Source organism: Serinus canaria, chromosome 4 (genome assembly GCF_022539315.1).
Source record: "Serinus canaria isolate serCan28SL12 chromosome 4, serCan2020, whole genome shotgun sequence".
Taxonomy (NCBI): Eukaryota; Metazoa; Chordata; class Aves; order Passeriformes; family Fringillidae; genus Serinus; species Serinus canaria.
Window position 1 is genome coordinate 68,635,154 of NC_066317.1, and position 12,707 is coordinate 68,647,860.

The 12,707-nt window shown below is 55.2% G+C and overlaps 2 protein-coding genes across 5 annotated transcripts in view; one reads left to right on the forward strand and one right to left on the reverse strand.

The window, feature by feature from the left end:
- The window catches only part of PTPRA (protein tyrosine phosphatase receptor type A), a 520,615-nt gene that overhangs the window by 386,414 nt on the left and 121,494 nt on the right, over window positions 1-12,707 (forward strand). For 2 of the 3 annotated variants that reach the window (XM_050974180.1, XM_030239196.2), the window contains exon 1: window positions 9,461-9,617. The exons of the other annotated variant lie outside the window; for it this stretch is intronic. The gene's annotated coding sequence lies outside the window, so the exon portion shown is untranslated. Of the gene's footprint in view, window positions 1-9,460; window positions 9,618-12,707 lie in introns of those variants that run through there. 3 annotated transcript variants of the gene reach the window in all.
- MAVS (mitochondrial antiviral signaling protein) lies at window positions 1,176-7,925 on the reverse strand. Of its 2 annotated transcripts, none has more exons than XM_009098135.4 (7): window positions 7,863-7,925; window positions 7,094-7,223; window positions 6,803-6,983; window positions 6,262-6,479; window positions 5,313-5,886; window positions 4,132-4,286; window positions 1,176-3,692 (listed from the first exon to the last, which is right to left on the reverse strand). In XM_009098135.4, the coding sequence occupies exons 2-7, from the start codon at window positions 7,208-7,210 to the stop codon at window positions 3,045-3,047; spliced, it is 1,893 nt and encodes a 630-aa protein (XP_009096383.3). In that variant the 5' UTR covers window positions 7,211-7,223; window positions 7,863-7,925; the 3' UTR covers window positions 1,176-3,044. The 2 variants fall into 2 exon arrangements, with proteins under 2 accessions (XP_009096383.3, XP_018778718.3); XM_018923173.3 differs by lacking the exon at window positions 7,863-7,925 and adding an exon at window positions 7,708-7,850.

Here is a 12,707-nt window from a genome sequence, read left to right on the forward strand (position 1 = left end):
AAAAAGGAACTGGCTGAGCTGCCTGAAGCTCTTGAGTATTTTCAACCCCTGCCGACTGTGTTTGACACACCTGGGCTGTAACAGCTGGAGCTGGGAAGCTTGTGAGGTGTCTCAGCTTTGGGACACAGCAGAGCCCTTGAGAGCATGGAGAGGGCACAGGAAAGGGCTGTTCCCTCCCAAAAGCTTCCAGTTTGTCCCCAAACAGCACACAGGGGGGTGAACGGTGGTTTAAGGATGTTGGTGCCTCTGTTCTGCAGGTCAGAGCTGTTCAGGGCACAAGAAGAGAGGAGCAGCACCTCCAGAGCTGAACCCAGGCGGCCCAGCATGGAAAAGGTGCCCAGGACAGAATTCAAGCAGAAAACCTGGGTGATGAACAAAGCAGCATCCTGGCTGGGTGGGTACCAAGCTCAGCACACATATGTGCAATGTCCACCTGGTTACATCCAGTCCCTTCTCTTCCAGCCACAGTTCCTTGTGGCTCTGTTTCACCCTTCAAGTTTGCAACACTTTGCAGATTCTTGGTGCATTTCTCTTCCCAGAACTTGTCGAGTGTAGGCACACAATTTGTGGTAATTAGGAGTGGGGCTTGCCAGCTGGGCTACAGCTGTGAAAAGCAGGTGAACAGCATTGAAAGTAATGAGACATGGAGTGCTGAGTTGTACTGACCAAGCACCAAAGGGAACAGAGGGCACACAGGTGCAATGCATGAACATGAGTGGTATAAAAGGCTGGGATAAAGAACAAGGAGGGCAGATCCTTGCAGCCTTCTGAAGTGCCATGGTGTTACTCTGTATGGGTGAGTGCTTCAAGCCTTCTGAAATTGTATGGTGACACTCTATGTATCATGGCCATCTCAACTGTGACAGTCCAGTTCCTCTTTGGTGACAACATCCTGATTTGTGAAGTTCAGCTGTTTGCTGCCTCAGGAACCACCTTCCCTGTTTTCATCCTGGACATCCTACCACCAACAAGAAGACCTGCCAACCTCTGGACCAGGTCCTGTGTTTGCTCCAAAATGAGGTCTGCAAGCTGTCTCTGAACCCTGTCACCTCTTCCTGGCACTGATGCCTACAGCCTCTCAGTGTCACTGCCAACAGAGCCCTTCAGAGCATTGCCTCAGCCACAGCATCATCAACCTCCTGCTCTTCGTCCCACAAATCACAACAAGTCAAGTGTGAAGCATCAAACCAATTTATTATAGTTAGTAAAAGGCTTTTTAGCCTGTTAGTAAAAGATGTGCTGGGACACAGCTCCCTCCTGTACCATCTCCTGCCAATGAGGCTTTAAAGTGCTACGTGACAACTGTGAAAATCCTGGCACTTCACAGCAGCAATCTGAATGTGTGCTTTCCCCAGTCTGAGGTGGTGACAAACCAGCTGTTTCACATGAGAAATCCAACATGAAAAGGCAAAGCGTACAAGCTGTTGTTTAAATGTATGGAAAAACATGGGAATAATTTTAGAGGCAAGTAAAGCATCAGAGAAGAGGGCCTTGGTATGGATGCAGCTGGTTTGGGATCTCATGGATCCACAGGAAGTGTGGAGAAGGCAAGTCCCTTCCTGTCCCTCCCATTAGGGAGTGATAACCATTTTATCTTTAATGGGAAGAGCAGCCCCATGTTCCTTCTCCTGGCAGAAGGGGCTGAGTGGGTTTAAAGGACTGTCCCTTCCTCCTTCAGCACCAGGCACTGAGCAAGGAATGAACAACCTTGAGCTCTTCTGGAAAGCAGCCCTGACACACCACATCAACACCTTCCTCTTGCATCTACTGGGTGTCCTTAGTTTCATGGAGGCACTTCTTGGATTTTTGGGCAGAAGGAAACTGTTGGGAGGGAGGAGCAGCCATTGAGGGCTGAGTGACCTTTCCCCCCACAGGCCAAGCTCTGGGTGTGATGGCTGCACTTTGCAGCCAGGCCCCACGGGGCTGAGCTCCCTGCCAGCAGGAAGAGCGGATTTTGGGAAGTTGTGCTGATGGCAGGAATTTAGAATGAATAAATTACTGGGATGAGGGAAGTGATTCTGCTCAGATGAGATCCCATCTGCAGTGCTGTGCAGGGACACCTTCCCCAAGACCAGTCTGTTCCAAGCCCTTTAGACACTGAAAGGTGCTACAAGGTCTCCCCATAGCCCAGAGCATCTCAGAGTCTGGTAGGGCCTCCCTGCAGTGTGCAGTTGACCCTTTTGTGTCCCAGCCTGGGCAGAAGGCTCCTATACCCCTACCCCATAGCAACAGGTATCAGGAAGGGCAGGAACTCCATCTACCCTTCCAACCAAGCTCCAAAAATCCAGCCTAAAAATCAAAGACACCCAACAATCTTTTGTGGGACCAAGCCTGCTTGAAGATGGCATTGCCTGAAACATTCCTCTTAAATCAAAAACCCCTTTCCCCGCCTGGAGAGGGTGAAATGAGGCTGATCCTTGATAATGCTTGTTAGATGCAGCCCTTTCCTGACCCTCATGTTTATCCCCAGGGTCAGTACTACATGAAGCAATCCCAGAAGGAGCAGCAGAGCCAGAGACACCAAGTAAGGCAAACTGAACATGAGACGTCCAGTGGAGGCTGCTGCACACACCCCCGGGGCACATTTTCAAGCCAAGATGAGCAGAGCCAAGAAAATCAGCTCTGCTATTACAGGATATCTGCACAACCTCTCCTGGCAGCATTGCACAAAGGGACCTGGAGGTCACCCTTTGGATCACCAGTATATGTTTCCCTGAGGCTTCCTGGGACTAAACAAGAAAGACATGGAGAATCACCATGAGTGGTTTCCTTTTTGACTCAATAGAATGTTTTGGAGCAAGATCTTCTCCTCCAGGGGTGGAGGAAAAGAGAAGGCTACAGCCAAGACGGTTGGGAAATGGGAGGGAATGGACCCAAACCCAACAGTATCATGTACCAAGGCCTCTTCCAGCAGAACCTTTCAGCAAAAGATTTAACAATGCCCCTACTGCCCTTTGCTACTCTTCAGGCTTCAAATGCATTGGCCAAAATCCTGTTGCCAGAGGAATCCCCCTGGCTGCGTCACGGTCGTGGTGTCCCATCCGCTATTTCCGCAGCCGGGTGTACACGGCGAACGCCACGGCAGAAATGACACCAATGGCTGGAAGGATGTACAGCAGGGACAGGCCATTGCTGTCCCCCTTTGGGGCTCTGGCCTGAGGTGAGCTGGTGGCACTGCCAGAGCTGGAATTCATGGAGCTTCCGAGGGGACTGACTCCGTTGCTGCCGGCTCCAAGCTGGACACTGGGGTGATGATCCACATGGAGCTCATGGGTGCCCAGGGAGCTGCTGTCCCAGCTTGGAGCAGGACAGGAGTCTCTGCTTGCTCCAGATGCCTCCTTTTCTCTGGGGCCTGCAGGAACTGAGGAGACTCTGGGCAATGCTGCTCCTGAGCTCGGGCTATCCCTACTCACCAGGATTGGGTCGCTGCTGAGGCCAAGGCTGCTGGAGGTGGTGGAACGGGGGTTGCTGGGCTCCCGAGAGCTCGGGCATCTGCCGGCCACCTCTGGGCTGCCCCGAGGCGTGGACACGAGGACACCTGGCTTGCTGAGCTCCTCTTCCCTCTCCTCATCACTGTGAGGTGCCCAGATGCTCGTGGCAGAGCTCACCGGGGAAGCCAATCTCCCAGCCACGCCTTCAGAGCCACCTACCACAGCTGTGCCCAGGACAGGGCTTGCCGATGCCGGGAGCACCTTTAGGAGACAAGGAGAGGGGCTGGGTGTCAAGAGAAGCACCCAATGGCCTGGTCTTGGGCACACAGGTCCCACACAAACCCACTTCAACACAGTCCCCATAGCTGCATCAACAAGGTTGGGTCACAGATAAAGTGAAGGAGGGAGACAGGCAGGAAGGAAGGAGAGCCAGGCAGAGGAGAGCAGTGAAAAACGGCACCTGGAAGCCAGGAGACTGACTGGCAAGGTAAGGAGTCAAAGCCCAAGAGAGTTTGGTTCCCTTCTCCCATGCTCCACCATACAGCATGTGGATAATATGAACACCACAGTGGGGTTAAAAAATCCCTGAATAAATTCATCACCAGCTCACAGTGTGGCACTGCAACAGAAAATCTTCTAACCACTGGGATTGCAGAAGGACATGAGTGAAATACAAGTGGCAAAAGGAAAGGTCACTTACTTTCTCCTTCGCTGGCACAGAGGGGGTGCTACTGGCTATATTCCCAACGGGCAGCTTCTTCTCTTGCGTAAGAGACTTCACAGAGCTGTCACGGGATGGGAAAGTGTCTCTGGGCACAGGGGTAGCACCCAGGATAGCTGTTTCCATCAAAGCACCTGTCAGGGAGAAACCAAAGCATGTTGTGTTAACCAGGGGGCCTAAAAGGTGAGATTTGCTGATTTGCTCTTCCTCAAGGAAGCTGTGACAGGACAGTCTCCAGGCTGAGGGGGTGGCACAAGGAGCAGGACCCAGTGCCCTGGCTCTGCTCTGGCACCCGAGCTTTCCCTGCAGCTGCAGGGAAACTCATGCAGGGTGGGCTGCAGGGGCTGGGGAGCACCAAGGGAAACAGAGGCTTTCGAGGCTCCTGAAACTCCATGTTCTCCCAGCCAGGAGGTGCTGACCCCACAAAAGGGCAGGGAGGGCTGGGGGTGTCTTTTCCCACCCTGAGACCCTGGCGTGGAGGACAGGGCTTTATCCTGATTCTATGATGCCCAAAGGTGAGGGATGTAGGAGATGCTAAAATTCCTACACATGCATACAAAGATCTCTGCAAACCATGCGGAGAGCTTTCACACCCCAAAGCTGCCCCACTGACAAAATTAAAATGCAGATGAATGAGATGATTGTTGTGGGTTTCTTCCAAACAAAACTATTCTATTCTATTCACCCAGCACTTCCAAGGCCACTATTAACCCATGTCCCCAAATGCCACATCCAAATGGCTTCTAAATCCCTCCAGGGACAGTGACTACCACAGGCCTGGACAGCTTTTTCCAGTGCTTGACAACCTCTTCCAAAAAGAAATTTTCCCTACTATCCAGCCTAAACCTCCCATGACACAGTTTTCCTCTGATCTTGTTGCTTGTTACCTGGGAGCAGAGCCCAAGCCCCACCTTGCTCCACCCTCCTGTCAGGGAGCTGTAGAGAGAAAGAAGGTCTCCCCCAAACCTCCTTTTCTCCAGACTGAGCTCTCCCAGCTTCCTGAGCTGCTCCTCATCAGACTTATGCTCTAGAGCCCTCCCAGCTCCATTCCCTTCTCTGGACACCCTCCAGCATCCCAGTTTCTTTCTTGCAGTGAGGGGCTCACAGCAGCACCTCCTGCTCCCTCCTGGCTGCCTGGTTTGGTCAGGAGGTAAACCCACCTGCACTCCCAGGATGCTCTGGCAGCATCCCAACCCGCTTCCTCTCCACATCAAACTGCTCCTGTATGAGGAGGGGGCTGCGCACATCCACGAAGCTGCCCGTGGGCTCACCATGCCCAGAGCTTGGCACAGGCTGCTTTTTTGGCACTGACTTTGGGGGCTGCTGCCCCACACCACGAGCGGCCCCCTCTAGCCTTGGCAGTGGCTCCGTGGAGATATCCGAGCTCTCTTCGGGCTCATTCCTGGGCTGCCCAGGGCTGTGAGTGGCACCTGCATCCCTCGATGGAACAGCCCTGCCCAGGGCCAGGCCAGGCGTGCCACGGTGCAGGTGGTTGGCATTCCCAAAAAACCCGTTGTCCACGCACACCGGCCGGCGGCTCAGCCAGTCCCGGCCCTGCTCTGGGGACACAGCTGGTGGCACGGCCACCCCTGGTGTCCCCGCTGACACTGGCACAGCTCCCGTGGGATGTGAGAGATTCCCCTCTCTGCTGTGCCCACCGCCCGCTCCGCCATGGACTTTGCTCCCAGGTGAAATTGGCTGGGGATTCTCTTGCTCCGGGAGTTTTTTGGGGAGCTGAAAGGAAATGAATTCTGTTAATTCACTGGGATGAGGGGGGTTGGGATCACAGGGCTGTCCCAAACCCTGATCAGTGACCCCCGTGAGGCTGATTATGAAGGAGGTCTGGGGTCTCTCTTTGGGACCACCCAAGGGTCGGGGGTTGTGGAGAGAAGCCTGGACTGGCAAAGTAGACCCTGCACTCCCCCCATGGAGGGAGACAGGAGAGGGAGCAGATACAGGGCCATATATAAGCTGTAAGCTACAGATGCAGCAGAGATCAGCCGTGAGCAGCTGCTTTGGCTGGCCCTGGCCCCACCACAGGCTCTCCAAACCAAATCAAAAGGTCCAAAAGGGATCTTTGTGTCCCCATCCAACAGTTGCCCTGCTCACCGATTCCTGCACAGGGAGTCTGGCCTCCAGGTCCGTGCCTGTGGTGGTGGCAGCACTGGGCAGGACAGGTGGATGGTCACCAGTGGCCAGGTCTCGGTGTGGCTGCCCAGCCAATGGGGCAGGATTTGGCCCCCGGGGTGGTGTCTGGGCACTGATGGTGGAGGCACTGGGATGGGCATCACTGGGAAGGGAGGAGGCAGCAGCAGAAGCTGAGGAACCTGGAAGAGACAAGCAGATCACTGCAGGAAAAACTGAGGAAGCCCTGTGTGTGTCCCTGCCCTCTCCCCACATCAGCCAAGCCCACAGCACCCCTTTGTTCATCTTTCCATCTTCCCTCAGGTGAGAACCCCAGCCCAGCACCAACCCAAGCACCTTCAAACATGGACCCATCATCCTCAGACATGTCACCAGTGAAAGACATCCCGGGGACAGTCACAGAAACCTCCAGCACCCTGGGAACCTGAGGCAGGCACAGAGACAACTTCATGCCCCCATCACCAGCACCCCACAGGACACACCCAGGAAGGATGAGGCTACATACGAGGTCGAGGCTGCCAGGTATCATAGACTTCCTGCAGTTCATCAGCCAAGTGCCCTGCATTGTTGTGGTGCAGTGCCTGGATGAGATCCTGCACCCAGCCCTTCCGGCACCTCAGGTGCTGATAGAACCTAAAGACAGCTGCCTGGTTGCCCCGTGTCTCCTCCCGGGCGAGGAGTTCATCCTAGGAAAAACACACAGGGTATCTAAGAAAGGGTCTGGCTTAGAGGTAAGACAGCTCTTTGTTGCCATTGGGGAAGGAGCCTAGCAGAGCTCAGGAAAATAGGAAATTACTCTGTCAGAATCGACCAGGCAGGTCAGGGAATCGGCCAGCGACGCCACTCGGATAGTCCCAAACTTCTTGAGGTTTCTCGTAATATGGGTGTACACTTTGTCCTCAGCCAAACCCATCCTGGCTCAGCACCTGCAGAGGGAGAGAGGCTGCGGGTGAGCAGAGGCTGCTGCTGAGCCTCAGGCTGTCTCCAGAAGCTCGGGCAGGCACCCGTGCCCCGGCACAGACACGGCGATGAGACAGGGGAAATCCTGCCGGAAAACACGCACAGAGAATTCCTTTGGGTTTAAGTTCAACGCTCAGCTTCACTTCCATAAACCTCGCGTCTTTCTACCACCACCCACACCGTGTTTATTCCCACTCTGCTTGCTTGGATGTTTGGATTCCGCCGGCGGGTTGGGGGGCCGGCCTGGCGGCAGGGTCACGACAGCCGACAGGGAAAAACAGGCGGCACGGCCAAGACAAGCGCCAGGAACCACGGTGGGAATCCCGCATAAGCAATGGAAAAACCAAAGGGGAAAACACAGGGCTCCTTCCCATAGGGAACAGCGGCCCGCAGGCCGCGAAGTAGCTCTGTGCGCCTTCACGGCGGGGGCCCCCCCGCCCTCAGCGCGACCTTCAGCCCCCGCAGAAGCTCCGGGAGGTTCTCCGCTCGCAGATCCGCCTAGCAGACCGGCTGGCGGTGGCAGCCGGGGCCGTGGCGGCCGCCGGGGTCGTTGCGGCCCCGCTGTCCCCTCCCTGCTGCCCTCACGGCCCCTGAGGGCCCCTCACCTGCGCCCGCCGCCTCCGCGCGCCCGGCACCCTATGGTCCCGCCCCCTTGCGTCGCGTCCGCCGCCGATTGGCTGTGGCACACGCCCGTCACGGTGAATGACGGGTAGTGATTGACAGGGGGTGTGTCCGGTTCCGGGTCCCTGGGGACAGCGGGGACAGAGAGATCCTGGAGCGGGGACACCGGGATATTGGAGCGGGGACAGGGCGGTCCTGGAGAAGGGACAGCGGGTGCAAAGGGACAGCAGCGTCCCTCCTGCGAGGAGACTCGCCTGTTCACTCTGGAGAAGAGAAGACTGAGAGGCCATCTCATCAATCCACATAAATATCTCCAAGCAGAGGGTCACAGGATGGTGCCAGACTCTTTCCAGCAGTGCCCAGTGACAGGGACTAAAGGCCAGAAACTAAAGCACAAGTTCCATCTCAACACGAAGAAGAATTTCCTTATGTTGAGAGTGGCAGAGCCCTGGAACAGCTGCCCAGGGAGGCCCTGGAGTCTCCCTCTCTGGAGACGTTCCAAACCCACCTGGACACATTCCTGTGTCACCTGCTCCAGGCTCTGTTCCATGGTGTCCAGCAAGGGGACACAAGGCAAAGGGCAGAAACTGATGGAAGCTCCACCTGGGTATGAGGAACATGGTCTTTCATGTGAGCACTGGCACAGTTTGTCCAGAAAAGCCTCATCCCTGGAAGTGTCTGAGGCCACAGGTGGTGGGGCTTAGAGCAACCTGGGATGGTGGAAAGTTGTCCCTGCTCATGGCAGGGGTTGGAATGATATGGTCTTTAAGGTCCCTTCCCACCCAAACCATTCTGTGATTATAATTAATTGAAACCAGCTTTTCTCATTCTAAATTATAAAAAGAAGAGATCATTGTAACGATCAAAACTTACCTCATGAAAAAAAAAAGCCACTCATTCAGTTGCACCCAGGAATTTCTGTTTACAGAATTACAGAGTCGTACAATCATGAGAATAAATCACAGAATCACAGAATCACAGAATGTTAAAGGTTTGGAAGGGACTTTAAAGATCAACCCAACCCACCCTGCCACAGGCAGGGGCAACCCCCATCAGATCAGGTTGCTCAAGGCCTTATCCCACCTGCCTTTGAAAACTTCCAGCGTTTGGGCATCCACAACTTCTCTGAGCAACCTGTTCTGTTCTCACCATGGTCACAGCAAAAAATTTCCTCCTAATATCCAATATAAATTCCCCCTCTTTCAACTTGTATGAGTTACTCATTGTCTTGTCTCCGCACCTCCTTCCTAAAAGCCCCTCTCGGGAATTCCTGTAGTATCCCACCAAAACATTTTGTTTGTAATTCATTTCCTAATTAATAGTTCATTAATTAATTAATTTTTCCTACTCCGGAATTTCGGGAAGCGGGACCCGGGGCGGAGGGGGGCGCAGTGCCGCCTCCGCGCCACCAGGGGGCAGCACCGCCACGCGCCGGGGGCCCGTCTGGCCACGCCCATGGCCACGCCCATTGTCACGCCCCGGCCACGCCCCCGGCCCGGAGCCGCACGATGGCGGCGGCAGCGGGCGGGCGGCGGCGGCGGCGCCGCTGAGCGCCGGGAGAGCCCCGAGGGGCGGCGGGGGCTTCCCGCACCCCTTCCCCTTCCCTCATATCCCCCTCCCCTTTTCCCCCGACCCCCCCCGCGCCCTCCCCCGCTGCGCCGTCCATGGTTACGGGCGGCCGAGGCGGCCTCGCAGCGGAGCCGTTTGGGCGGGAGCCGGTGAGGGAGCAGCGGCCGCAGGTGAGCGGGGAGGGGGTCGCAGGTGACCCCCGGGGGTGGGCACGGGGTTGTTGTGGTGGCGTGGGGGTGATGGAAGGGGCGGGGGCCGCGACCCACGCGTGTCGGTGGAGTTGGGGCACCGCCACCCCACGGGCGCTGAACTTGGGGTTTGGTGTTTGCATATTTGTAGGTGAGTTTGTTAGTGAGAGTGGGGATTTCTGAAAGTGATCGCGGGCTGGGGCTCTTGGATTTGCTCCCTTGGAGCGAGTCCAGAGGAGGCCACCGAGTTAATCGGAGGGATGCAGCTCCTGCGAGGAAAGGTTGGGAAAATTGGGATTTTCCCAATTTGTCCAGCCTGGAGAAGAGAGGGATCCGGGTAGACCTAATGGGGGTCTCTCAGTACTTGAAAGGAGCCCGCAAGAAAAATGGAGAGAGACTTTTTACAAGGGTCTGGAGTGATAGGATAAGGGGGAACAGCCTCACACTGAAAGAGTGTACAGTTAGATTAGGTGTTAGGAAGGAATCCTTCCCTGGGTGACTGGTGAGGCCCTGGCACAGGTTGCTCAGAGAAGCTGTGGCTGCCCCTGGATCCCTGAAAATGTTTAATGCCAGGTTGGATGGGGCTCTGAGCACCCTGGGCTAGTGGAAGTGTCCCTGCCCATGGCAGGAGATGAAACAAGATGAGCTTTAAGGTCCCTTCCAACCCAAACAATTCCTGATTCTATGAACTTCCACCTGTGGGTCTGCAGCAACCCACAGGGTTGGACACAGGGGTCCGAGCTGAGGACACCCCTCCAAGACCCAAAAAACATCTGCAGGGCAGGGCCACCATGGCCACGACCTCCTGCCACCACCCACCAGCGCCCTGCTGCAGGATGGCCAGGCTCCCTGCACACCTCGGGCTCAGTGAGGAACCCTCCTGACCCACGGTCGGACCACACCCCCCTTGGCAGATCCAGGTGGCCAAAAGCTTCTTTTGGGACCGGTATTCCAGCTTGGAGGCTTGTGGCCTGGCTGCTCCTTGGGCCATCCCTCCAGGAGATGCTCCGAGGTGGAGTATTGGAAGGGACACCCTCCTTGCTGTGGGCTCCGAGGGCTCTGTCTCTTCCTCCAAGATTCTGTCCCTTCCTTCAGGGCTCTGTCCCCTTCTCACTGGCTCTTTCCACTCCTCCAAGGGTGTGTCCCCTCAGACGGGAATCCCAAATGGGAACATCCCTGCTGCCCCTCTCCAAGCTCTCCCACGCTCGGGGAGCTGCATCCTCCCTCCTCAGCCAGCGTTTGCTTGTTTCTGATCTTGGATGTCATCGAGGGTGGAAAATGTGACAGGAAGGAAGGGAGGCTTTTTTTCCCTCCTGCTAAATATGGACTGACATTAAAAATCCAAATACTGTCGTGAAAGGAATCCCAAGCTCTGTTTGTCGAGGGAGAGAAAACGATGTTTTCTGCCTTTTCAATTCCAGCTGGGAAGTTTCGCAAGGAGTGGTGGAGTCCTTGCCGGGAGCCTCAGGAATTTACTGAGCTCGTTCACAGGACGCTCTCCCAGCGTCTTATGCTAAAAAAAAAATTAGTCATCCTTTCTCTGCCTGCTCGTGGCTGGGGGGAGCTTGCTGCAAGTATGCAGGATGCTTGGAAATATTTAAGGATTTTTTCCTCCTGTACAAGGAGTTCTAGAAACGACAGGAAATAAAACGGCGGCCCCAACAGGAGTTTTTCATCTTTATTTTAATTCCTGTTGCTGCAGCAGCCGATGGCAGGGAGGGGAAGGATGTGCTGGGGGGGGCTGTAGCCAGGTTTTGCAGGGAGGATTTGTCTCTGTCAAGCATCAGATGCAAATTTGTGCTGTTATTCCCAGAGAGATTGGGAAACAGGCTTGATGTGGAGCTCTGGGAGGAGGAATGGGATCACAGGGATGGACATGGCACTGCCACCTGCCTGATGGCTTTTGCTGTGGCCAGGTGAAGAGCCAGGAGGCTTTTTGGGGGACAGGGACCCCACATCCCTTAGGACCTGGGGGTGCTGGGGAGACAGAGACTCTGTGTTTGTGCTGGGCAGAAAGTGGGCACTGCCACCTTCCCATTCTTTCCATCCCTGTTGGAGAGCTGCCTGGGGGAAGCTGCAGGGGTTTTGCCTGATCTTTATTTAAACAGTTGGTTAAAGCAACTGGTTGGTTATGGCTGGCTGAAGGTGGTCGAGTCATCGTCCCTGGAGGTGTCCAAGAAACAACTGAATGTGGCACTCAGTGCTCTGCTCTGGTGACAAGGTGGGGATTGGTCACAGGTTGGACTTGTGATGATCTTGGAGGTCTGTTCCAACCTAAATGACTCTGCCATTCTGTGAAAGCAGTGGGGGATCCTGGGAGGTGCTGGAATAGATATTTCCCATTTCCAGGGTGCTGGTGCTGCTGTGTTGTTCCCAGACTAAGGAGACACAGCCCTGCCTTCCTGGAACATCTCTCACAAATAACTGCACCTCTGTGCTGCTCCATGATACTGGTCCATGTCCAACATCAACATCCTCCTGGATGAGTGGCTTGAATTCCCCCTCTCCCTGTCTCCTCCTGCTGCCAGCCTGCATCTGTTCTGCTCCAACCCTCTGTGTTTCCAGCAGGGTGGTGGATCCCAATCCAGAGGCTGTGTGACTTCTGCTGTGCTTGGCTGTCCACTGTTGTGGTCTGTGATGCCTCAAAATACTGGGGAGCGTGGGGTGGGGGGGGGGTATTTTCAGTGGGACAGAGCACCTGTAGTGCTTCCATGGGGTCAGGAGTGGCACCTGTAGTGCTTCCATGGGGTCAGGGGTGGCACCTGTAGTGCTTCCATAGGGTCAGGAGTGGCACCAGCTGCTGCCTCGTCCTCCCCTCCTGGTGTGACACGGGCAGGAGGTCGGTCATCCCTGGCAGCTGCTCTCTGGGCTCATTCACAAATCTCATTTTCCTCTGGAAATAAAACAAATCCCTGGGCTTTCCTCTTATGGTGGAAGTCATTTGGAGGCAACCAGAAATCAACCAGGCATCCCCAAAGCCTGTGGACAGGAAGAGACACTTGAGCAGAGAGGTAGGAAATGTCCGCCTTTAGAGCAGTGGCTGATTCATCTCCTGCTCTTTAACTCTTTCCC